General features: G+C 36.9%; 1 protein-coding gene across 4 annotated transcripts in view; it reads left to right on the top strand.

Moving 5' to 3' along the window:
• Window positions 1–27,946, top strand: part of mdga2a (MAM domain containing glycosylphosphatidylinositol anchor 2a) — a 210,504-nt gene that overhangs the window by 165,104 nt on the left and 17,454 nt on the right. For 2 of the 4 annotated variants that reach the window (XM_015350564.2, XM_015350563.2), the window contains exons 11-13: window positions 14,705–14,882; window positions 19,837–19,854; window positions 27,194–27,214. In XM_015350564.2, the coding sequence (XP_015206050.1) occupies window positions 14,705–14,882; window positions 19,837–19,854; window positions 27,194–27,214 (217 nt within the window). The remainder of the gene's footprint in view (window positions 1–14,704; window positions 14,883–19,836; window positions 19,855–27,193; window positions 27,215–27,946) is intronic. The other 2 variants (XM_015350566.2, XM_015350565.2) reach the window with 1 other exon arrangement.

Here is a 27,946-nt window from a genome sequence, read left to right as displayed (position 1 = left end):
GAAATGTCAATACTCATCTGCACTATTACTACAGTTCAAAAGAGGCAGGACCCCACCATAAAAATATCATCAGACCTCATGTAATAATTGAATGTATCATGAAAATAATTACAGGGAATTTGTCTTTTAGTATTCTACAAGAGGACAGTTTTTTCTGCTTATGATTCTGAAGATCTTTAATGGATGTGTTTTTAACCTACAAGATAGTCTTTCACTGGTTTGCAATTAGACAAGACAGAAATGAACTCAGAGGGGTCATAAAATGTCACTCTTAGTGCAGTTGTTGAACGCTAAAGTTATATATTTAACTTATATATAAAGTTATATATTTAACAATATTTAACCAGAGCCACTGTTGAGACCTTTTAACATACTGTATAGTGATCTATACAGAGCCCACACAGACTGTAAAAGCAATATAAACATAATATTTAGAAGATAGAACGAAGGTTAAATAAACCAGAGTTTCAAATGATGAAGAAAATATTTTGACATTTAGAATTATGCTTTTTACAATGTAATGTATGTCAAAGTATATTTATGATTATGAGACATTGATCTATTTATATTTTTAAATAAGTATTAAAATAAAATATAGACAAGCATATATTGTTAGTGGGCATCACCGTGGCACATTGGTTAACATTGCTGGCTCACAGCACTGGGGCCCTGAGGTCAATTCCTGGGATGCTATCTGAATAGAGTTTATATGTTTTACCCTTGTTTATATGGCTTTTCTCCTCCATACTGGTAGGTTAAAAGACTTCTGGGAAAACTGGTGCTGGTGTCAGTGTCTGTGTGCAGTTTGATGGACTGGCCTCCTCTCCAGGGTGTATCCTACCCTAAACAGGCGCCGTCCTTGGGATGAGACATAAAACCGAGGTCCTGACTCTCTGTGGTCATTAAAAATCCCACGGTGTTTCTCGAAAAGAGTAGGGGTGTAACCCGGCGTCCTGGCCAAATTTCCCATTGGCCCTTACCAATCATGGCCTCCTAATAATCCCCCTCTATGAATTGCCTACATTACTCTGCTCTCCACCCACTGATAGCTGGTGTGTGGTGAGCGTTCTGGCGCACTATGGCTGCCGTCACATCATCCAGGTGGGGCTGCACATTGGTGGTGGTGGAGGGGAGTCCCCATTACCTGTAAAGCACTTTGAGTGGAGTGTCCAGAAAAGCTCTATATAAGTGTAAGCAATTATTATTATTATTATTATTATTATTATTATTATTACCCTGTGCCTGTTACTTGCCAGGTTGGGCTTCAGCTCTCCTGCGATCTTGTGTTGTATAAAGCTGTTAGAAAATGGATGGAACTTGACACACATCTTACTTATTACCTTATTGTTGGTCACTAGCTATCTGTGACCTCAAAAAAGGCAGCTCACAAATGGCACAGCACTACAGGGGTAGGGTTAGGATGAGCTGACCAGTGGCCTTCTGGTAAACAGTGACTCCTGAGATGTGCCAGGCACCTGCGGACTAATAGTGACATAGGGATGGATGGACCACTCCTCCAGCTCTGTATCGGTGGAGCAGGGTGACTGCATGTCTCATTCTCTCCTGAACTTGTGAACAGGTTGCTGATGGAGAGCTGAGTCAACAATTGGCTATTACAACATTCTGGAATATTGGATATAAAAAATAATCTTTAGTAGGAAAAGGAACCGAACCCAGAGTATAAGGTGCCGACCCTAATTATTAACCTGGAGAGCTCAGTTTACTGTACATCACCAAATGGGTAGCAGTGCCCTTTTGGCTGTAATGTAGTTTACTTGAATGTACATTTACAAACATAAAAAAATAAGAGCTAACAAACTGAAAGAATTGATTCTCCTGTCAACATTTTTATTTTTTACCTCACAGTTTTCTTACCTGTCCGGGTTCTAATTTCTGTTTTTCTAACTCTAACACACATCTAGCCTCCCAGGAGATGATGCTGAAGAGTCGGTTCTTCGAAGCAGCTCACCCGAGGCTCTGTGGCTTGTTATCACTGGGCCCCTCAGAGGATAACTGGCCTGGTGGGGAGCAACAAACTGCTCTGCTCAGTTTGCGTGGCTGCAAATGTCTAATGCGATTGCTTTGGAGCCAGTAAATGTTAATTAGGGATCTGCTGTATGTCATGTTGATTCATGCTATAAGAGCTCTCATAAGATTAAGGGCTGTTGCCTTTCTTTATCAAATGATGTACTACGTTAGTCCAGTTAGCAGTGCACTGAGGCACAAACCTTAGGTTCAGTGTTTTCTTTCCCAGCTCTTAGATGTGGCGTTTTCAACATTTTGAAAGAGTAATGCAGGGTTGTGCTTTTGGCATAGTATAAAGCAGGGTTTTATCTACATGTTGACTTATTTTCCTTGTGCTTGACATTGTAACAAGCTGGAGTCTCCCTTACAATCTTCATGACTCTTCCATTATAAAGCAAACTGGTTCATTTAGTTTATATTTGCATTTTTTTATTGTCTTGACATTGGAGTCTTGCTACTGGTTTCTCTGCCATCTAATAGCATTCACAGATAATTGGATGGTATTTTTTTACAATTTATGATCAAGTAAAATTAATAGCCAATTTTGTAACCAGAAGTCTGTAGTTTAGGATAATACGGTAGAGCTGCGGCTGTAAAGGTACAAATTGATTTAACAGGCATAATATTGTGTTGCTTTTCCAAACAGCTACAGCATGGATGCAAACAATTATTGGATGGTTCTAATCACCACATTGCACTATATTCAGTGTACAGTAGATGTACTGTATACTAAAGCTGCCTATGACTCCAGCTATCTCTCAGATCAGGTATAAAGGACCTGTGGCTTAACTGTGTTCAAACACTTACCTTTGTACTATTTTTTTTTTGTCAAAAATGTATAGCTGGTAGTGAAGAATACTAAGAAATAAGCCCTATATAAACCAGAGCCTGTGCTACTGCCTGTCTGATGTCAAATGGCATAAATGTCTAATCGACTGTATAATCACCATGTTTATGAGTGTGCAATCAAATCGTTTCTTTTCAACTGCCCTTCTCTGTTTACAGATTCATGACTGTAATTACGCACTAATGTTCCTCCAGGGATCCTGGCTAAAAACTCTATCTGTCTGAGTTCTCCACAGCATTCTTAATTATTTTTGCTTAAAAAATGACAACGTTTTGTTCAAATGCTTGTTTTATCAATTTATATCTGGGTTAAGCATTCTCAGAATATCAGCGTGTCTCAAATTAAGAAGGCAAGTGGAGACTCTTAATCACAGCTGCCCTCCAAGACTAGTTAGTCAACAGTGAAAGAAAGAACATGCAGTTTACACCCAGTAGAACCCAGGAATATTTTTTTGGCCATTGTTGAACCTTTGGCTTTTTTAATTAGTTCACGCTCTTTTAAGAAATTTTAATTTTTAATGAAGAAAAGCAGAATTACCAATACTCATACACTTGGAATCACTGTGGAAACCACTGAATTGGAGCATGAAATTTCAGCCTAGTTTTTTAGCATCCCCAAAGCACAAAAGAGACAGCCTTATTCTATTCCATCTGAACAGCTGTTACCTATGGTATTCTCAGGAGGTTATGAGTTTTCTCCAGGCTAACCGAACTGTAGACAGTAACTTGAACACCCTACAGCATATACAATATCATTCAGATAGGTAAAAAGTAGCTGTGCTTGTACAGTATATTGAACATAGAACATCATACAGTGCTGAAATATTGATAAACAAGAGCAAAATAGCTTATATACCATAGAAGCTGTGGTGAGGTCTCTGGCATGCAAAAATAAGCAAACTGAGAGACTAAAACATCTTTATGCGTCTGTGTTGTTGGTCTCCTAGGCAGAAAGGAAGTCTACAATCAGCTTTTCTACAGCCTTGAGATATACTGTATAAAAGCCTCTTCCAATGCTTTTACCAGCTAGCAGAACAGAAGAGTGACAGCCAACTGCCTGTCTTTCAGTTTACATTCCACTATCTGAATAGATGCAAATGTGGTCAGCTTGCTGACTCTGGCAATGTCACCATGGTCTCCTGCACAGCTTTCACCTCCAAAAGGATTCAATGTTATGCCTGCAGCTCTCAAGTTAATTTGTGTCCCATTCAGATGGAAATAAGCCTCATTGTAACACTCCGTTTAAAAAGCTAGGTGAGTTTGACTGGCGAATGGAACAAGGAAGCACGGTTGCAATATGTTGCATGGAGCATTACATACATTTCTGAATCTTCATATTATTGCCCTAAAAGAAAAAGAAAGAATGCTGGGCATTCAGGCAGGAGCAACACAGAGAGTGAAGAGGAGAGGAAGACAATGGGAGCTGGCACATGATTATTTTTCTGCATCTCCCCATTTGTCTTGTGTTAAACATGCCATGCTGTTTCAATTACTTACTGTTCTTCCTTTTATCTCAGCTGACGAGAAAATAATTACAGTACATCACTTGGGTTCTTGCCATCATTTTTGTGGGTCTTTTTGTCTCTTTTTCTCTGCTAGTCTCTTCTACAATTAGATTTATATTCATTAGATTGCAAGGGTTTGCAAAAATATGTATGGCCTGTAACTCTGAACGTTTTTAATTTAAAATCTAATTTTTCTGCCTGAATTAACTTTCTTCAGCCTTTTAACTTATGGTGTATTTGATTTTGAAATTTAACAAAACCGTTAAAAGAAACAAAACACTTTACTGTGGTTCTCATAAATGGTCACTTGTGGTTTCAGGCTTTCGTTTCATGTTAGAAATGACAGCAATAGCTCTGTTTTTATTAAGATCTACCTGGGATCTGTTGAGAGCTGTGAAAGTTGTTCATCATGCTCCGCAATTTATGATTTTGAACCTGCCTGAGCTTCTAGAGTACATTTGCATATAATGTTTCACTCTTCACTGTAAACCCTCGTAGATCGCACAGCAGACAGAGCTTTATTTTCCTCTCTATTTTTCTTCAGAAATCAGTTTAGCTGTAGAAGACAAGCTGAGTTCCACTTCTGAGATGCTGATTGACAGCTGTGCTGCAATCCTTCTGTCAATCCCCTTCACAGAGCTTTCATTGATCCCTCTGCTTTCCTGGTACTGACAGTCTCACTTTTCAGCAAAAGCGTTGACAAAATAGTCTCCTTTATCCCATAGAGAAAGGTATCAAAACAAGAAAAGATTTCTGTCCAAAAAGAAATGTATTTAACGGATGGGAACAAAAGGGCATTAACTTTTGGAATTCAAATTGTCATTGCCATAAAGGAGAAAAAAACAGAAAGAGGGAGGAAAAGCTTTTCAAATTGAGCAATAATGAACAATTTTCTTGTCCTACATCTTTTTTTTTTAATAAAAAAGGATTTGTTCTCTCTCTGCACAAACTCAAGTTATTTCACATCAAGGCGTTAAAAGATCTTGTATAAAAAATGAAATTACTTTTGTGACCGAGCTCTGAGCCTTCAGTAGCTCCCACTCAGTGATGATTTCTACATTGCAATCAATCCTCAGGCCCAACGTCTTGGGTTTGTTGGTGTTACAACCAAACCATTTTACAGGGCTGGATGGAGACTGAAATACCTGGAAATTCTCCTTGGTCGCTGTTGTTATGGAAAGTAGCATGGCAATATTACATTTTTGCACAAGCTGTGACAGTGTAGTGGGGTGCTTTTTGTCATTTTGGGGGTTTGTTTAACTAGCCTCCATTTCCCCATGGTTGTTGTTTTTTTTTTATTTTTGTTCTTAAAAATTGAGTGGAGCATTCTCACACTCCTCTATACAGTAGGTGCATAGGAAAATAAAAAATGAAAATAGTCTACACACAGCTATGGCATTTATGTTGTTAAAAATAAAAACATGATGAAATGAAATACCAATAAATGAAGAGTCTCATTTTTCGCTACTGAAATGTGTGAAGGGTGGCATACCCTACGTCTCGGAAGATCACTGATCTTTCTGACTTGAGTTGGCAGCTGAGCTGTAATGCATTTTGGAAGAAGTTTTGAAGTCTGCAGTACCATTTGTTTGTGGCTCCAGTGATAGTGGGAAAGGTTTATTTTGTAGGTGAGTGGGCACTCAACCAGATGCCAGTGAAAGAGGTGCCGTAATGCACGTTTTCACAGTGTAGGGATCTTCCCTTGCCTCTGTCCAATGGGTTTTAAAGGTTGCAGTCTCCCAGGAGGCCGGATTTTGATTAAGCAGCAATATAGTTCTAGCTCACCTCCAGAACTGCACCGTGCATGAACAGCATTGATTCAGAACGGCAAGTGTGTGTCAAGGGGTGAGTGCGTGTGCATGGCTACTTTTTCCTTCATTGTGTTCAGCTCACAGTGTACATTAACATACAGTAGGTGCTATGCTAATAAGAGGTAATGTTTTCCAGTTTTAGGAAAAGTTCATAAATCATAATTTATCAAATACTGCAGACACAAACATAATTTAGAGCTCAGAAAAACCACACTCCACTGCAAATACTCTTAAGCTCAGTATACTGTATATTGATATTCTATAATAACCATAGTTTAAGCTCAGTGGGCATCTTACATAGTCGATGGAATGCCATAAGAATGATGAAAAATAAAAACGAATGCCATTTTCATTTCTGTTGTGAAGAAATGAAGCAGAAGTCATGAAAAAATGGAACAGTTACACAGAGAAATACAACTGTAGTATCTCCTGGAAAAGTGATGGAGAGAATCCACCCCAACTTTGCTTTTATTGAATCTGTTTTAATACAATTAAACACACAGTACATTAAAAATGCAGTGAACTCGAGCTACTGTAGGATGTCATGCTTCGCCAAATGCTTTCGAGTTGCATTAGTTAAAAGGCTTTCTGCATAAGACTGATTCTACAAATTGTGGGCTCTCCCATCAACAGAAATGAGTCCTGGCTGTGCCGTGCATCAATTTCTCCTGTGAGAAGTGTAAAACAAAAAAAAACACTCTCTGGATTTTTCCTTTGTTTCATAACTGCCAGATTGGCCTGAAATGACATTGAGAAACACTCAGGGCCCAAAGTAGTCAGCTGTGACTTACAGGTGAACAAAGCAATCAGAACTGCAACCTGGGGAACTCCCAAGTGGCCTCTCTGTTAGAAACCTCTGTGCGGAGTGCAGAATGAGTTTTATATATTTGGGTTCATCGGTTCAGATTCAAGCTATACAGCTTGCTGAATGCAGCTGTGAGTTGGGAGTGTTGTTTCAAATGTGGCCAAAATAATATGACAGACAGTGGAGTGGATCCAGTCAGCTGGAGTAATTTTTATTGCGCAGAACAACAAAGCCAAATGGCTTTGCTGCTCTGCCCAGAAGTTTCTATCAGCATGGTGCAGTTAGTGGGAGTACAGGACAATTGTATTAGCATGGCTGTGTCACGCTTTCACCAATGGGAGGGGGTGGAGGAGTGGAATTCAATAACCAAGCTATTATAGTTACTGTGGCATGAATTAACTACATAAAGCATCCATTTCATTTCTGCAGAACTCAAGATATTAAATCATATCTCTGAAATACCTACGGATGGCGAAATGCCCTTGTTCCTTTGTTTGGGGTTGGTCCTTTGCCCTGGTGTCTTTGCGGATGGGGGATGCCATTATTGGCTTTGCCTGTCTGTCCTCCTTATAGCCGAGCCACCTCCAAGAAAAGGGTAGGGCTGCAGAAAGTGGAAGATTTTATCTTGAGATATGAATATGAAAATAAGTCATCAAACCTAGAACCTTACAATCTAGAATCTGAAACACTATGATGGGGGTCATCACATTCCATGGAAGACCATGTGGTCAGCCAGGCAGACTTAGAGGTGACAAGAGTGTGAAAGAAGTTACTCAGGCTTGCAGTCTGAATTCCAGAAAGCCTGTAAGAAGAGCTGTGAGTGTAAATCTGTTACACACAGGAGATGAATTTTCGTCCCAGGAAGAGCATCCAACATACTGTACCTTTTGGAGGCAGACTGGAGTAAAAACAGATCCCAGTGACCAGAAAGCACCATGCAGTTAAAAAGAAGAAGACAGACACAGAGAGATATCCAGGTTGTGCAGAGCAGAAATGAAAGAAAGAGGCTGGGTCCTACAGTACCTGATACTATTACTATACTCACACCACACCAGTGGTCACAACCTGTCACCGCTTCAGCTTATTTCTGAGACTTATAAATCTATTCCTTCCACATGTTTTCAAGCCCCTTCCTGAATTCCCTTTAATTAAATAGGGTTTTGGTTTACTTTTCAATTTTGGCAGCATGCTGAGAAGGAGGTGATTGTATCTATTTTCTTTGTATTTTTAACTGTCATGGCCAGCGATCTACCCTCAAGCGAAACACTGCTTTATATTACCAAAAATTGTAGTGTTAGTATGTGGTCCCAAGCTGAGCTTGAATGATATTTAATGACCTTTTAAAGCACTTTCAGGCTGCAGTACTATTTCCCTTAAGACCAGAACAATATGGCGTTAACGATGCAGTGCTGCCTTTCCTCCTGCATTACTCAGTAAGCAATGCCGTGTGCAAGTAAAACTTTCATTAGAAATTAGGTTTTTACCCACAGCCCCCCTTTATTCTTTCTTTCTCAGCTACAGTCTTTTGCCTTCTAGGTTACACCTGACATTTTTTTTTTATTCTTACTTAATGCTAAAATGATCATCAGGGAAGGAAGCAGCTTTCGTCTTCATAGGGGTGTGTAGCTATGAAATTAGAAAAATTGTGGAAACAATAAACAGTAATTGAGTTTGGTGATGGGAATCTTGTTATTGACTCGGAGAGAATCCTGATGTGAACAATATGAACGCTGCAGGCTTGCTGACATTAGACAAGCTCTGTTTTCTCACTTGGTTTAACCAATCAGCTTTCATTTATCCCAGGTGAGGCGCTGGGTTCTTGCACTATTCTGAATGTTTATTGCTGGCAGTGTCGAGATCAGCTGTAGCCCCAGCCAGTTATTTGTCTAACATTAAGAACAGTGGAGTGGTGCATGTCTCTGGTTCTCTTTCTCTGACTTTGACCCACCAGTTTCACTAGCCAGTAACACTGTATTTGCAGTTTGTGGCAATTATTTTCTTTCTTCCATTCTTACTTCCATTTTTTTTGCCTTTCTAGTAACTTTTACAGTAGGAAGTAAACTTATTGCCAGTGCTTTGCGGGGAGCTTGTCAAATTGTATATTCATCAACATTTCAGTTATCTAACATCCAAGATATGAAACAACTGATTTGTATTTTAATTAGTCTTGAGACTAATACAGATAGTAACTGGCATACTAGGAGATCACCTCATGTAAATGGGCATTTCCACTTGAGAGGAGCTTGGGGGAAGATACATACTGTATTATTCACCTTGTGAAACAACCGACAGTTTTCACGAACGCTATTAGCAGTAGTCCCAAGCTCATTTACCTAAATAAACAATAAGTAGTCCAAGGTTAAACCTAAGCGTGGTTAGTGAATCTTTGTAGTGAAGGAAACGCTGCAGCTGACCAAGAAATCCATCCATCTTTTAAGCACTTTATCCAATTCAAGGTCATGAGGGAGTCGGAGCCTATCACAGCAAGCAACAGGCGAACGGTGGGGTACACCCTGGATGGGACACTACCCAAAACAGTTTTTTTGTCTTTTTAATGTTGTGATGAAGCTGGATTTATATGGGACTAAATTAATTGATTACCAGATAATCTTGTAAATCCGCCGTTGGTAAATCTGTTGGTTCTGTCACCTGTTCTCAGATTAACATTTGCGCTTAGTCTGCTTTTTTCTCCTTCTGCTTTCCAAGTGTAATCCTGCAATTTATTTTGCTGCGCTGCACAATATATTGCTCTGTTTAACTTATTGCATTAGCTTTGTGCTGCATCCTGCTCTTTGTGAGACCACTCTGCTTAGTGTTTCGCAGTACAGTATAACTTATTTATAGTTACCTGCAGGTTCATAATGTTCCATTGTATGTAATGCAGCTGTGTTATTAACTATAAGTTACCGTTGATAAAAACATCAGACATGAATAATGATGATATATAAATTGCTTGCTCATATTTGCACCCTCCCTGGCTGGTGAGGAATGCTGTATTGTGCAGTAGTTTTTTCAATGTCATCTGTGTAGAAGTCCACAGGTTGCTATGATACAACAGCGCCAGCAGGAAGTGCAATTCAAGCAGACCATTTGACTTCGCACAGAAAGTTACATCTGGGATATTAACCACTGCTACACAGCACATCTCAGCCCGCAATTTAATTAAACAGGTGTACAGAAAAAGTAATGAAAAGAATCTCCTAAAATGTTTCAATCTTAAAACTGTGTTGTGAATGAAAACAAAGTAAGTTCAAATTTAAAAAAAGTAATTGTCTTTTTTTTATCCAAACCTCCGTATGTACTTAAAACATGCATCCAACACAAACACTAATACAACAAATTACAATTCACTCAGCTGGGTTTCTTTACAGCAATGGTATTCATGTCCTGTTATGTGGAGAATTTCAGGACACAATTGGTGGTGTTGTATTTTAATTAGCTGTTCTTGCACTTCTAGCACAGTACTCACAAGCATCCCCAAGCCTATTTATTTTTAAAAGTGTTTAATTTAGAGGAGGCCTGGTTGGAAAGATAAATTGACTTTCCTCTCAGTTAGAGCTGTTAGACTTGCCTTCTGCACAATTTAACAGGTTAATTGGAGGGTCAAAGTGCTAAAATACTTCGGAAGTAATTTGATTGCTTTAAAACTAATGAAAAACCTGTTCAAATCCTGCATCGGATTTGTAATGATAATGACATTTGGAATTCTTTTCCTCCAATTATGTTTTTGTCTAGTAGTATTTTTTTTTTATTTCTGAAAGTTGAAAATATTGCTTTATTTATTTCTGTTGGCATCATTTAGGAGAACTGCTCATCAAAGCACTGCCTTCAGTTCCAGCCTTACAATTTATGTGTAATAATAACATCCCTCCTAGGTTAATGATGTACAGTTTGGTCATTTTCTACCTTGGATTTGCACATAGTGTCATCTGTACAGGTTGCTGTAATGTGGTTTGTTCTCCTGTCTCTACCTCTGGAACATTATAAAATTCCATGTGTCACCGTGAAGCCACATTTGACATGAGCCAAATTTTCATCTCACATTTTGCCTATTGCAAGTTCATCATCTTAACTGAGTTACATATTTTTTTTTCTCTTCATTGTTGTGACACTAAAGGAAACTGGTTTTGACACCACTTTTTTCAATCCTACTTGCAGAGCGTGTTCAATATGAAACTAATAATGCACCTTAGGAACTGTAGTTCTGTTCAGAAAGAGTAAATGTTCTTAACAGTATGTGTTCTTTCAGCAAAAATGCATCGCAATCAGAATGAATGTATGTTTGACTTCAGTCATTGTGTTGATTGCAATTATTCCTTTGAATTATGCACTCGACAAAACTTTCCATTTTCTGCTTTTTCTTCTGTGCCATTGTGTGTTGCCTTTTGTGCTCCATCCATTTTCTTTTTTCATTTTTTTTCTTTTAATTGTCTTCCGACTTTTCTTCATGTGAGGTACTGTACCCACTCAGAAAAAAAAACATCATAAAGTGGCTCTGACTGGAAGATTTCTTACAGCAGGTGGAGTCCAGATACCGTAGGTGGCAGGTTGACTGGAGATTGGTTGCATCTGGTGTGCTTCTATTGACCCAGTAAATATTCAATATTGACCAGCTCCATATTACTCTTGTCCCCATTGAATGACCTGTTTTCACATAAAGGAATGGTCAGGTCAGTCTCTTTATGTCTTTCTATTCTGTATCTATTTAAGTATGTTACATACACTTACTGTATACTGTAGATGTTATACAGTATATGTATTCTATACTGGCCTGCTAGTACAGGAGCAGATTTTAGGCTGATGAAATTAATTTGTCCATAAAAAGTTTTTGGCCCATGTGAGCCCACTGCTTACTGGTCTACTCTAGATACTTAAGCTCCTTAATTATGATTTACTTAAAGCTTCACTATGTATATAGTATATGGATTTGAAATGGAAACATAATTTCTTCCGTTTCCAAAAGCGAAGACACTGTACTGTTTGTTTTCTTAAAAAAACACACCTGCTGCAAATATATATTTTTTTGCTTTTGTTAAGCTCAATGAGAGTCGTTAATTGGTAATGAAAGAAGGGCTAACTAAAGGTGTTCCTACAGTATATAAATAATTAAATGTCATCCATAGCCAGGGATACAGTTGTATAAGTGGTAATGAGTGTTCTGTGCATGGACAGCTCAGCTCAATATACTGTAGCTATTTATAGACATGCCCGCTCCTCACAAATACCCTCACAATCACAATGATTTCTCTCTGCAGCTGTCTTAGAATTAAGGCCGAGGGGCAGTATTTTTTCCCAATAATGAATCAATTTCTGTTTAAGGCTCAGGATTGGTATGGGGAGATTTGAAAATGAATGGCTTATAGAGACACTTGAGCTGCATTCTGTAAGTGGGAATTACCTCTGCCTGATGCAGATATGAGTATTGAGTGTTGGTTAGGCATCTATTTCATCGCTTAGTGTCCGTGTGAGAGTTTGCCTTCACCAGGCCTAGCACTGCAGCAAGCAGTAGGAACATGTACAGCTTTCAGAATTAGTGGAACATCCAGCTGTCTGCTGAATTTATTTTTCTATTCTTCTCTTAGCTGTTTTGCAGTATTAGTAAGCTGGGGCAGCCCTTACTGGTTTTCTTCTAAACTCAACAGACCTGTGAATGATTTGCAGTATTTGCAACACAATTTCACATGTTCTTCCTTCGTATATTGTCCACTGTTTTAACCTTTTCCTTTGCACAGAATGGATTTTGTAGTGTACTGTATCAGTTGTATCTTTGAAATAATTTTATCAAATGTATCTTGAGTGTACTGCTTAATGCCCATGTGAGCAATGTCTTTGGTGCTACAATGTGTCCGTTATTCATCCCTTATTTTAAGTAGATATGCACAGTTGAACATTTTACATAAGGCAAGTGAATTGTCTTGCCTTGCTCAAGGGCACAACAGCAGTGTCCCAACTGGGATTTGAATGCATAAGCATCTGGTTACAAGTCCTAACCATTACACCCCACTTCTGTCTGCTTCCTCCTGCTTCCTGCAAAATATCTTAGAATAGAGCTTCTTTTAAAGGAGGTGGATAATTGTTGTTATGAGTTGTCATAGTAGATTTCAAGCACTAAACATTAACTGTATGGTAGAGGAATGTCATGACACTCAATAAAGGCAGAATCTTCATTGTGTCTTCAAGAACGGTCAATAGGTTGTATGGAGCCAGTATACAGTCCGTGGTATTCAATGATTTAGGCTGTTAATTATGAAGGAGTGACAAATGCAAACAAATAACTAAATGATTCTCTGTGGCAGCAGACAAATAACCCACCTTTTAAAATGACTGTAATTTTTTAATTACAATCATCCTTCATGCAGTTTTTGATTGCAATAATTATAATGCTACAGCTACTGGATCTCACCACTTGATAGTTTCCAGTTCTGTAGTCACATCTCTTCTTGCATTTATGGAAATGAATGAAATGTTTATTGGCATACAACAGGACTAGTAAAGTGTAATTAAATTAACCATGGCTTTGACATTATAAATGTACACTGACAAAATCTATAGTGACACCACACATGGCTATTACAGCAGCCTCAGTTAAGAAAATTATAAATAATATATTGGTCCTAAAAAAATACATTTAAATCAGCATGTTGGCATGGCATGAGTGCAACTTCATGAGCCCGGTTTCAATTACATCCTTCAACATCAGTTTTTGTGTAGATTCCATGTTCTCTGTGTGTTCATGGGTTTCCTGTTCAGGGTGAGAGAAGTCCTGTGCTCTCAGTCCCACATAGCACTCTGTGTGTCAGTAATGAGGTCTGGCTTCCTGTAACCTGTTTGACAGTAGATAGATATAAGAATATTTTTATTCACAATATATAAAATGTTATCAATGTTGTCCTGTAGTTAACAGATAATAAAGTTCCAGATTATACCAGATAATGTTTTGGCAACTTGCAAAGCATGTTCCTTTTATTTTTAATGAAGCTATATACTGTCTGAAATGTAGTACAGTGGTCCATTAAAGTAATGTTGGTTCAGTCAGAAGAACATATTGCTTGAAAAAAAAAGTTTGATCCTTTGAGGTGCTCCTGCCCTTGAGATTAACACGAGTCATATATTGTTACTTCCCTACTGGACAAACACAAGAAAGCAGGTGGAGGCTGAGTAGAAGGAGGAATCCAAAACCTTCAACACTACTGATTACTTGAGGAAATTAGAAACAGTATACCTTGCCCCTCGTTGGATGTTTTGTGATTAATTAGCAAATGAATACTATGTACATATCTGGAGATCTGGAGAAGAGATAATGTATGGGGTAAGGGCGGTGATGTGGCTTTAAGTTGTAAGGTGGGAAAATGAATTCCAAGTGTGAGCCACAGCCTTACTACATCTTCACTAGGCTATTCCATTGCTTTGGCACATCACTTCTTTTCATTACAGTACATCTTGCAGGATTTCTACCCAATGATTAACAAAATCTTCAATTTATTTTTTAATGTATAACCAGAAAGAGATGGAGATGGGACCACAGTCACAAGGGTTATCATTTCTAGAAATGAGAGAAAAAACACCCTACAGCCCCCACTAAAAAAGCTGAACCTTTTTCCTAAACAGAGGTCGGATCAAAGGCCGCTACCTTTGCCGGGCTGGTGTTCTGCTGTCATGCCCCCTGGAAGGACCCCTTACAAAACCAGCCTGTTTGTCCCCTGTTCTGACAGGCTGGGCAACAGCGGTGGTGGGAGCAGGAGATCCCGATCTCAGGGATGATCCAGAAGGGAGAGCTGCTCACCTACAACCTGACGGAGTTGATCAAGCCCGAGGCCTACGAAGTTCGGCTTACCCCCATCACCAAATTTGGAGAGGGAGACTCCACCATCAGGATTGTAAAGTACAGTGGTAAGTGCTGCTCTTCACTCAGACCTAACTGGGGGCCTGACCCACAGGGAAAGGGAAATCGGGGCTCTTTCATGGGCTGTGACTTTGTCACTGTTGCACCTGACAGTTTGTCCATGTTACCTTGATCTTTAGTTGGGATTTACACTGCCTCTGTAAAATGTATTATCTTAACATTTAAAAAGGATAAACATACCCAGTCACCGGACAGGTTTGTTGTTAAAACCTGTGACGTAAATCCATTCAAGCTTTTATAAACCGAATTATGAATGGTTTCAGTTGTTAAACAGTTCCTAAATGTGATAACATGTTTACTGCATGTCTATAAAGTACTATAATTGCCAAACATAATGTGACATGTGGGTTAATGTGTGCTTATTATTGGACCTCATCTTCACAAGGTTCAGTATGGGGCCATCGCATACAGTTGTTCAGGTTGTGCAATTCACAAGGGCGCCACATTTAAGTGGGCGCCATTCACATCGTAGATATCTTTATTATTTTGATTTTTTTGTAGTTTATAAACTTTGTTGACTCAAAAGATGGGCAATTTGTATGTTCATTATGACAATTTTCTGGTAGATGGCAGTGAAGTCTTGCTCTAACAAAATCAGTATATTACGGCAATTGTCCGAAAGATGGAAGTAAAGTGTCTTGTTCTAAGAGGGACGATATATATCGTTCCGCTTCGAACAAGTTCGATAATCAAAAGACCTTGTTGATTTAACAACATATATATATACTGTATATTGAAAACACATTTACCAAACATAAATTTGAAACCATTGTCGAATATGCGATGGGAAAGTCGAGTTGATGCCATCATGCCACTATAAAACTCAATTAGATGCAGTATGCAATGCTCTTTTAGAAATTTTGGATGATATTAATAAAGATGTAGATTCTAGAACATAAGCCAAAGGTATAGTTAAAATATTTAAAATATGGGCTTTTAAATGTATTTGCTCAGTACTAATTTGGCATGATGTTTTAAATAAAATGTTGTACTGTTGCAAGAAAAATGATGCAGGAACCAAAATTCAATGTATATAATGCCCTTGAAAGCATCGAAGGGATTAAGAAATTCTTTGAAGAAAAACGAAGTGATGATGTTTCCGAAAAATATATTATTGATGCTAAACAAATCGCAGAGTCTCTTGACATTGAAGCTAACTTCTTACATGTAGAAAATACTAAAAAAGGAGGAAGAAGATTCAGTTCAACTACGAATCCCATGATCAGCCCATCTATGATCCAAAACTAAATTTCATTTTTTTTCTATATTGAATACAACAATATCATCTTTAAAAGAAAGGTTTATAATACTGAAAGAATATCATGGCCTTTTCAGTGTTCTTGATGACATATGTAATTTGAAGAATTACAGTGAACGTGAAATACTGCAACAATGTAAAAATGTATAATTGAAATTGAATGATGAACACAGTAAGGAATGTGATATTGATGGGACACCGATGACGGAACTAAAAACCTTAAGTTGTTTTTTAAAATCTAGTATGACTCCCATTGAAGTATTGCAATATATTTGCAGCATTAATTTACCAGACACATTGTAGTTCTCAGGATATATTTAACTTTGCCAGTACTGGTCGCCAGTGGAGAACGTAGCTTCTCCAAATTAAAATTTAGTAAACACTACTTAAGGTCTAAAATGTCACAAGAAAGACAAATCTAGTCAAATCTAGCGACAATTTCTATAGAAAACAAGATATTGCAGCAAGTAAGCATTGAAACTGTCATAAAGAAGTTTGTTTCCACGAAAGCAAGACGTGTAACTATTTCATAACAAATTATTATATACTAGTGACTTTGAGTTCCTAATTATTCTGATTAAAAAATTGAATTGTATTATTTTATGTTCAATAATTAGACTTGTATAATGTATACAGAATTACTTTATGTTTGTTATAATTGTTGTTATTGAGAAATAAATAATATACTAACTAATATACTAAAATTCCTTGAGGAAGGGGTGCCTTTTTCTATTTTGCACAAAGGCAACATATCGGCTAATGGCAGCCCTGGTTCAGTACAGTCTAATTTATTACCTCCCGCCATTACACACAGTACAAAACCCTAAAATGTAAGGGCACACTTACAGTTGTAATTTGTTTTATTTTGTTTGAAACATCATACAATCTTAAAATCAGTTGTACCATACAGTTGAATCACAAGAGAAAGAAAATACTATTGACTAATTCCAGATCTAACTAACACTTTTACCTCCAATGATCCTTGAATTTATTAATGACTTTATCTTGAGATAACTTTTAGTTGCACTGTCCTAATGTAAAGAAAAATGTATTTGAAGCCAATATGCTAGTATTATCTTTGTTTGTAATGACCCATAACATACATTATTTTTTTCATAACGTAATCAAATGTTTTTTTTTTCAGAATTGCTTTTCAAAATTCCTCCTTACCTCCTTTCCACCAAGAAAATAAAAAACAATATTCATCATTCGTTACTGTTAATATACAGTAGTAGGAATAGGAAAAAAAAGAACCCCCTCTTTTAAGACTTAAGTAATAAACACTATATGATTGGATCAGATTGTACAGGAAAGCATTTCATTTTTTTCATTTTTAATGTACATAGCAAAGCAAAGGGTAGATGACTACTCACTTAAGAGCAGGAACAGCCTTTTGTTGGCAGCTATGACTTTTTTTTTACTTTATTGTCCCAGATGGGAAATTTGCTTTGTAGCTAGGAAAAAAGACATACCGTAACACATTACACAATACGTTTAAGATAAACACTTTACATACACTATTTTCTCAGTCATTGCCATATTTAACACTCAGCAAACCTATATCAAACACGTGTTGCCATTTAAAATTTAAAATTGTAATTGTAATTGTAATTCAGTTTATAAGAGAGCAAAAGGAGTTGTAATGCCTTTGAGTGTTGGCGAGGGTTTTTCAGACTTGAGTGATCCCAAAGAGGAACATCATGTGACTTCCACAGAACTTTTTTTGACGAAACTCTTGATCTTCATTTAATTTCCAAACACATACTGAGAAGGCTCCTGCTTACGATCATTATGCAGCACAATTCAGCACAGCAGTTGAGGGTAATGTGATCTTACTGCTTTCCCATGCATATTGGTTCTTCCATAATCAAAGCAGGCTGACTGACTCATAACCCTTCAGCCTACATTAATGCATGAATCGTCAGTGTTTATGAAGTGGTTAATGGTTATCAATTCAAATCTGATTCAACTATGAAATATGCAGATGGATATGTATTGTATTATTTGCTGCTCATTTAAATTTAATTAGGCATTTTAAAAACATTGACTTCCAAATTCAACAAATACTGCTACAAATGAGGAAAAAGGTCTTGTCAAATGCCACACTGAATGTCATGTGCATGTACAGTATACTATACTTCACATTACAGTATATTATACAGTGTCTAGATACTACCACCTAAAATGTTGGTTAAGGAACTGAATGAATGGGTTTTTTCTAAGGAGAGGATTTCTATCCTCTCCTTAGAAGTCATTGGGTATCCACTGGGTTTCTTAGAGTCAGGCCTTTTATTGTTAATCTGTACTGTTATAAAAAACTGTTACTGGGATAAAAGAATCATTGACTAGCCATTGATGGCACTGGGCATTGTTAAGTTTTGTGGTTGTTCAGATGTGTTGTCAGAAACCATAAAGAATATTAGTGCTTTACATCCAAATGCATTGCATTATTTTTGGATGCCTGTCTGAAAATCAGTGATATGATTGTACAGTATGTTTGAAAGCCTTTGAGCAGGATGATAATGATTCTTCCATGGCTCAGCTCATTTTATAGATGAAATAACAGTAAAGTCCATGGGAAGTAAAGCATAAGATGCTCTAACTCTAAATATAAATACGATTCAAAATTCCTGCAGGGTTTTCTCATGTAATTGAGGGAACAGCAGGTAGTCAGAAAAGGTAGAAGCACCACCAAGTTGGTTTTTAATGTAACAGAGACACCTGCTGGCTGTGCGAAAAGATGCTATGAGTTCACTGGTGAATTTTGAATTAACTTGGCAGCATCCAAAATTACTGCATTCAGTAAACAATTAATGGAACAGCAAAGGTGCCTTTCAATAGGACTATACTGCAGAGTATGCTTTGAAACACATGGGCTGTAGATTTTCATTCATAAGTGTGGAGAGGGATAATCAAAGATATTAATGGGGGATACGTGGCAGTATGGGGGTGGAATTGCTAAATGGCTAACTAATAAAACTGAAGGAGTCAAAAGGAAAATAAAAAAATTAAAAGACATAATTCTGTTTCAGGGATCTCTCTGCAGAGGGTTATAAGAACATTCAGTGTTGAAAGCACATTGCCATCTGCCTTTGGCGGCTGATGTTTAAAGAGACTCAGACAACCTACTTCCTTTTGTCTCAAGGTGTTATATAATGCCAAGCTTCTGAAAGATGGTGATTCTGACAATTGTGTTGTTTTTTAAGCTGTGTAAAATGTTGAGATAGTCAGTCTGAATATGCTGCTGACCTGATGGCAGTTAAAAGATAGTTTTTCCTATAATCAGTACCAGTACTGCTAACCCATCAGTGGCATCAGGAATGTGCTATGGCTGCCTCTTCCACAGAAGAAACAGAGCCATAGATAAAGATACAAACTGCATTTCAACTGTAAAACCACAAGAGGTAATTGGTTCCAGTGTTTTTTTTCATAGACACAAAGGTCATTTTAAAGGGAGGTTTGAAAGTAGAAAACCCCAATGGTCACTTTTTAAAGATGATTTACATGCTGACATAAACCAGCTTTACGTTATGTGTGAGTATCGTACAACCTCTGTGTATTGCAATTTGCATGATTTCATTTGTACATTAATTATCTGCCTGTTTGCTTGTGTTATTTTGTGGGTCAATCACTCAATTTTCAATTTTAATTTCAATGTCATTTTTCTATTTTCTTTAACCAAGGGGGCAGAAGAACATCAGGTAAAACGTTCAAGCCAACTTCACAGCCTTGTGATACTAACACTTACATTATCTTGCGAGGAACCAGACAATGGCATTTGTGTTTCTGAAGAACTGCCATTGATTTTTTTTGTATAACTCTATCTTTAAAAAATGTGTGTCCCGTTAATGAACACATGTACCGCAGCACAAAATGTAAGCTGGTACTTACAGTATGTAAAGAGATGCATTTTAATGACCTATAGCAAACATCTAAGGGCAGTACTTACTGTAATAACACACTTGTGCCATTTTCTGAATTCATGCTGCTTAAACAAAGCTATCTGTTTCGTGAAAGTCAACCCGAGGTAGCTCATTTGCTTCATTACTAACATAAACATGTTTTTTTTTAGTAAATCATAGTATGTGTGCCATACCAAAGCCAGCCAGACATCCCTACGAAACTCCACTCTGTCAGCTGTTGAACAATTAGTTCCATGATGTCCAACAATGATGTACAGTATCCTGTTAAAAAAGTGATTAGTTACATGTTGCTGTACAGTACTTGAATCAACTCCAATGCGTCTACTAAAAACAGTTATCAGTAAATTTCTGTTCACTGCTGATAAACAGTACATTAAACTTTAACTTTCTGGTTTCGACTAGATATTGTAATAGTTTAGTACTGTTTAGCTTGTTACAAAGCAGTATTCAAGGTTGGTTTATCAATTTGAGTTAAATATCAGTAGAATATCAAGGACCCCCAGTTTTACCAGGGGTCTATTAATACAACAAACTGTCCTTTGATTGAACATTTTTGGACACAACTTGGTCTTTTCGCAATACTAAATATTTTCTCTTATTGAGTGGTCCCATTTGAGTGGTCTTAAAGGCATTGTTTAAAATTAATCTTCCAATTTATTGGATATTTTAATTATCCTAAGTGTTCCATTATGATGTACAAATGACAAAGCAACAGTACTGTATATCCCAACTAGAAGTGGTGATCATATTCAACAATACGATATGAATCAAGGGTCTTAAAAGATTAAGGAAAAACAAACGCTACACCCTACATATTAGGCTTTCCATCTGCATAAATGACTTTTGTTATTTTGCATAAATGACCTTTGTTTGTTTTTTTTTGCAAAGCTTTGCATCCTGGAGTGATATGTTGAATGATTTATAAATACGCAAATGCATCTGTCTCAATCACCACATGAGACAGATTGTACCATAGTTCCACAGAGCTGAACTGACCTCCAGCACAGACTCACAAGCAATTCATGTTTCTAATCCAAATCCTTACAGGCACGTATATATCCTAAATTGAAATGAAAAACTCTGGCAATGACAGTGCAGCATACCACACACAGTAACTAGACAATCTGTCCTAAAGATTTCTTTCTCTTCCTTTCACTCTTCTGTTGAACAAAAGTCAGCTGGCATTGCCATAATTAAACAGACAGCCCATGAAAGCAGAACTTATTGAGAACACTAAATATTAATCTAAAATTATCATTATTGAAGGGAAATAGGCCCCTTTTATCAGAAATGTGAATCTCTCATGAGTCAGTGCTGAAGATTGAGGCCTTTGATATCAGCAGAACACTGCTAGAGCTCTGCTTCGTAGACTAGTGGTTGAGACAGTCACCACTGCAGACTTATAAATCTTTCAGGATGGCACTCAGTTTCAAAATTTGCAGAGGTGGAAAGGCATAATGAAACGAACCTGGGAACTTGATATGTTAGAATTTGTGTGTAATATTTGGTTTCTACTTTGCCTTAAGACTTGGAAAAGCGATCTGTCAAAGTGTTCAGTACATTTGTACATTTTCCCCTTTCTTGGGAAATTCTTTGAATTTAGAGATTTTTACTGCTTTCAAACAATATTTAAATACAATGTTCCTTAGAGAAACAAACGACCAATACACTCTGCAAAATGACAGGACTGCGGTACATATTTGTATATTACTTCATTGTGTATTTCATTTTGCTCGTCTTAAAATTATATAAAGAGAGCACACATGGTATAAGTGCGTTTCTAGTAGCATGTACTGTATGAGCACTACTGAATTATTATTCTGCTTCCCGTATTTCATATGAAGCGAACCTATCTTGTGCATTAAGCCAACTCTGTGAGGCATTCTTTGTTCTAATTAACTATTTCACATTCTCTGTGAATTCTAGAAGACTGCAGGGGCATTCTGAATTAGGGTGCATTGCCTTTTGACCATTATTATTCTGTTGAATGCATCCTCCATCAATGAACAATGGAAGTTTTGATACTAAAGAAGTTAATACTCCTATGAAAAATATGGACAAAATAATACCATATCTTCTTATTAAACTTAAACTTGATTACATTGAATTTATGTAATTTGTTACATCACATTGATTATTTGTTCATTATTTGGCAGATGCAGAGTTTATAACAGTCTACAGACTGGAATACAATTAGAAAAAACTGTAAAGGACTTAATTATATTTTGTTGCATTCATGATATTACTGTTTGTGTACAGAATGTATCATAAATCCTTTAAAGTATACCGTCTGTTGACAAGGCAGGCATAAAATAGCCATGATGCCTTTTCATCAATGTAACTGATAAATGCAGGATTTAATTCTAAGTTCGTTACAGCCTTTTCATTTGAATCAACTGTCTGTCCTCAGCATAGGGAGGTGTGAGCAAATGTGCTGTATATGTGTGACAAATGTTTTTATGTCATGATTAGACTAAAATGACATCTGGAATAGAACTGCATGTGGCTGTGTTGCCCTGTTCTAATAAAGCATTTACCTTGTGCCAGGTAAAAGCAGGCAATCTGTGTAAAAGCAAGTTAATTGCTCTCTCACAAATAGCTTGATTCCACATTTAACTGCATAACTTACAGTTTATGCATACATTTAGCTTTGAATAGATACTAATATTCAACTTGTGTTGTATACTAAAGTTGATTTGGAATGAGGTGTAGGTATATTTGTACATAGATTTACAATCCTAGTCTGCAAGTTCCCTGCCTGTTTTGAGAAAGGTAAAGTATTTATCTTTCCTGGAAGTAAACAGATTGGGGTGCGTTTCAAGCTATCAGTTGAGGGGGACTTGTGTGCAGGCAAAAGGGTTCATATCTACTGCCTGAGCAGGCCTTGGCAGGGCCTGTAATGGCCTTGCAGTTGCAACTATTTGATATGGGGAGTTGTGTGAACTGCTTGGTGGTCATAGCTGATTTTCAGCAAAGGAGTTGTTTCTTCAGCCCAGTGGATGCGCACATAACCTTTGTTCTGTAGCCAGAAACAGAAACTATCCCTGCACAGCTGACCCCTACCTTGTTCTCCTGGTCCAGTTATTCAGATATGGCAGTAATTGCATTTGACTGGACTGACAGATAGCCTGACTCAGTTAGGGGAATATTAGATGTTATTTTGATTAAATGTTTGCAGCTCTGCTGGAATCCCTGCAATTATGAAACCAAATTAAATGTCTCTCTATCACACACAAAAAAAAAATGTACCGGAGCAAGGATGAAAAAAAAAATGTACAGGGGCTAAGTAAGAATTCAGTGTTCGTCAGCCTTAATAACGTTCCTCAACAGTGCTGTAATTGGAAGGTCAGCCTTGGAGTACATCAGTTTGTCAGCTTTTTTAGTTCCTATGACAAGGCTGTGTGACCTCTCACTATGCTGTTTCAAAGCAAAACTGAAAGGAAAATAAAGAAATTGTGCATTGTTTTCTTTTGTAGTTATGTTTCTATGTTTTATACTGCTACTGCTTTAGGGCCTGCAGGGACTACAACAGCAATACATGGCTCTGGATGTTTTGCATTTGTTACAGGGCTGTGATTAAAATGTATTCAAAAATAGGTTGACATCAGTTATACTTTATAGTCATTTAAGATTGATTGATATTCATTCTTTTACTTTCACCTACCACATTTTAAATGTAATTATTAATCGCCATCTTTCCAATTTTAACATCCTCTTAGCTGAACACAAAACAATCTGAATGAGTTAAAAACTGGAGTTTTCCAGATATGTCTTAGTGAATAAGGTTTCTATCATCACAGGCTGTAGATTAACAAATAAAGATCGTTATATAACAGTTTCAGCTATGTGCGCATATACAGAATATAAACTCAAGGTTAACAGCTGTCATGTTTCGATAATCCGGGTTCAGTCATCCCCGACATGATGCAACCACAACAGACCTTCACAATCTTGGTTTCAGACGTGATGTTTCTGCTGTATTTGGATAGTGCACGGAAATCAGCACCCAGAGAGTAACACTCTGTCATCGGGCTAGGAACATGAAAATGAATGGATAAATGGCAAAGACTTTGTTTTAGGAAGTGCTCATTGCTTGTTATTTAGTCAGAACAAATGCAGTCATGAAAGTCTAAGAGAACCTGTGGTTGCAAGAAAGTCCCTGGGGCATAATGTGTGGAAATCAAAATACTTTTTTTTTTAAATGACTCCGTAGTACAGTCCTGGAAAATAAACACATTTTAAAAAGGTGAGGATCAAGTTATTGACCTAGAAATAGGAGTCTGCAATTGCCCTTGCCTTTGAAGAGAGCTACAGATTACTCTAACACTTTCCTTCTACATTGCACTAATTGTAAACACCCAGGCACAGAGTTCAGGGAGACCTATTAATTAGACTCTACCTGATCATGCTGCAGGCTTTGCCAAATATAAAACAGCTGTTATTTTTGCAGTTGCAGCAGTTAATTTTTCTTGAGTTTGAAACCTGTTACAGGAATTGAAAAAAAAGTATTTTTTTCCCTACATTTCACCTCAGTTATGCTGAGGTATCTTATTTTTAAAATAAAGTTCCCACCTTATTTTTTTCTTTAAATTAATGGGAAGAACATAATACTGTACCTTCAATTGATATCTAGAGAGAAAATGATAGATAAAAAAATTACAATTTTTGGAGATGTTGATCGTTTTTGGCTGATTCCCAACATTAATCCTGTAATTTTTATTCACTGAAATTTAAAAAAAAAATTGTTGTGAAGCTTGAAATGGTTTTCTTTCAAAACATTTTTTGAATGGTGTTGTCAAATATTTACATCAAAGGATATGAAATAGATATTTTTTTATTTTTACACAGTTTGGAGGAGATAGTCTATGTGGTTATGTCAGCATTACAGAGGGGTCAAGGCAGCTATAATATCATAAGCAGTAAATTTGAGAGAGAACAAAACTCATTCATTTCAATTAGTTCTAATAAATGAGTAAACTGGTTGCTTGCACAAAGAAAGCACTGTAAAAGTGTGGAGAGGAAAGAAAAATATCTCATTCCACTGTTCTGCATCACTGGCCACTGATGTATAAACATACTGTTACAAATGGGGGATAACGAAATTAGAGAAATATCAGGAAACTGAGCTGATTAATCAATAAGTAAATTAAATAATCATAACACCTGCTTGTAAAGATTTCTTTCAAGAATATACCTGAGCAGTTGGTATACAGTAGTTAGTGGCACATTAATTATTTGTTCTCTGGTACAGTTTTGGTGAAAAGAGTAATAATTCAGCACAATTGGTTAAACAACAATGACGATAGACACACTACACTACACACAAAATAAACATACAATACACACATTTTCCTATGTACAGTAGAGGTTTACAGAGAAGGCGTCCCAGAGGCCTAACCTCCTAACCCAGGCTCTTACCAAGTATTCAATTCTTAACACCTACAAAATCCAGAATAAGAGACAGACTGCCTTCTAAACTAAATACTCTAGAATACAAGCTGCAGTTAAATATCTCTCTCTTTACAAACCCAGATGCCACAAAATATATAGGAGCCTATCTCCATATTCTAAAATGAACCCACTTAAGCAGGAGAGGCCATTTTTAAATAAGAGATTCTTCACTCAGGAAATCCCCAAAACTACAGAATAGCAAGCTGTCTTAGCAAGGCTCAAATACCTAGCACCAATCGGGTCTTTTAGATTATCTCGGGCAAGGACCTCTCGTCTGGCCCATGTTTTATGTCCTCCTCTTGTCTCTATTTGTCTTCTCTCCTGTTATATCCTGAGCTGATCCTATGTGGTGTCTTTCCGGACTGTTGATTTACACTTAATCATTTACCCAGAGCTTAATTAACTAAGGTACACCAAGGTAAAATGTACAATTGCTTTGACCAATGAATCTTAACCCCCTACATCTCAGCAAACATCCACCTTGCTTTGAAGCAGGAAATGTTGATACTAGCTAGGCATTACCCATTGTTTCTAGATTCTTTTGAGACACATCTATAGTCACCTTCACCTGTAAAAATACAGTAAATATAAATTAATGATAGCAACATTTAGTTTTTCTAATTCCAATTCTTTCTAAATGAAAGGTGTATTCTTGAAGGACATGGATATCCAACAGTATGAAAGGTATTTTCTGTGGGAGCTTGCATCCCTAAACTGTCCTATGTTTTTCTCTTTCCCTGCACTTTGAAACATGACTTGTCCATCTGGAATGTAGCCTTGTGTGGCTACTGCTCACTGGATTTTTATCACCATTTGCATTTCAAGGTTATGGGCTTTAAAGACAGATGGATTGGTGGTGGTCACCAAGGTACTGCTTAGGTTAAATAAGAACTGGTCAGGTCTGAAAAGATAAGCAAAGATAGGCCTGTTCCAACTAGACTGAAGGATCTCCAGGGAATGTTATTCTATAAGCGGTGTTGGTGGACCAGTAGGTGGCGCTCTTCGCTGTGGACCATAATTTCGCTGCCTTTTTTTTGTGTAGCTGACTAAAATTGCTGCCAAATATGAGTGAATTTTCTTCTCTAGTTAATCCTTTTTCACACTATGCAGAAGTACCCACTATTTTGTTTTTGTGTAAACATCAGCACTTACATTAACCAGCATCCAGAAGATGGCTTTTGAAAAATGATCAAGCTAAAGATTTTCACATCAGTCTCCAGCCGCAATAGTAGAGAAGATCAACCAAATATGTTTCCGGCTCTGTTGATGGAAGGTGTCTTGCTGCTAACAGAAAGTGTGGGCCTGTGATAATTAGTGGGTTAAATAACGGGCGTCAGACTGCAAGGACTGCTCAGCATCTTTTACAGACTTTCCCGAATTCCTGTAAACGCATCACACATTCAAGTAGTGTCTTTAAAAGTGAATTATGTGCTGTAATTCAGAATGTTAACAGCAATCTCCAGCATGCACATTATATAGATGTGTGCAGTTCATAATATACTTCAGAGTACAAAGCATAATGCTAGTGTACATACTGTATTTTGATGTAAAGATGACAAGTTTTGGAAATTTTACAGTATGTTGATCAATAAGCATTATCATATTTTAAATGGATTTTAATGATTGGTCAGGTTTTAACCTTGTCTCTCTGTGTTTTATTTTACAGCTCCCACAAATCCACACTTAAGTGAGTATCCATTATTAATTCACAGACTCTTATATTTTTACATTTGTTATTAAACTTATTTTCGTTGTTCACTAGCTATGAGCTAGTATGTTTCAATAAGATAATTATTGAATATGATCATTCAATAAGATCTAAAATTAGTTTTTTGAGTTGTTTTTATTGAGGGCTTTGATAATAGGAAACCTCCAGCTTTCTAATAATACAAAAAAAAATCAATGTTATTTTATTTTCTATCTAAATGGTCTTCAAGTTGTTCCAGTCTTGGTCCCTGTGAATATAGTATCTTATTATTTTCATTCCATCTGAGCTTTATGTTGCTTAAGTAAAACCTACAGTATATTCGACTGATAATGTGGTTGATTAAAACTTTTCACCATTTTCAGATTCTAAAACATCACCGATTTTCAGTTACATAAGAAATGTTGTTGAAAAAATTGGAATTTAAGTGCCAGAAACAATTAAACAATACCAATAAATCCAATAAATACATATGTAAATTCAATTAGTGAATAAAATGTGTATGAAAATGTGACTGATTTCATTTTAGTTTAGAGGTCAATAATAATGAGGGGTTTTTTAGTTAATTCCCGGACCTAATTTGTGTACAGTATTTTAAACAGACACATAGAAATGTGATAGAATTGTGTACATTCTCTTTAATAAAAGATACATGACTTAGTTTGAAGGTGTCTACTGAATCATCCAAAACATTTTCTAAATATCATAGATTTA

Source organism: Lepisosteus oculatus, chromosome 8, assembly GCF_040954835.1.
Source record: "Lepisosteus oculatus isolate fLepOcu1 chromosome 8, fLepOcu1.hap2, whole genome shotgun sequence".
NCBI lineage: Eukaryota > Metazoa > Chordata > Actinopteri > Semionotiformes > Lepisosteidae > Lepisosteus > Lepisosteus oculatus.
This window is presented reverse-complemented; position numbering and strand designations above follow the sequence as displayed.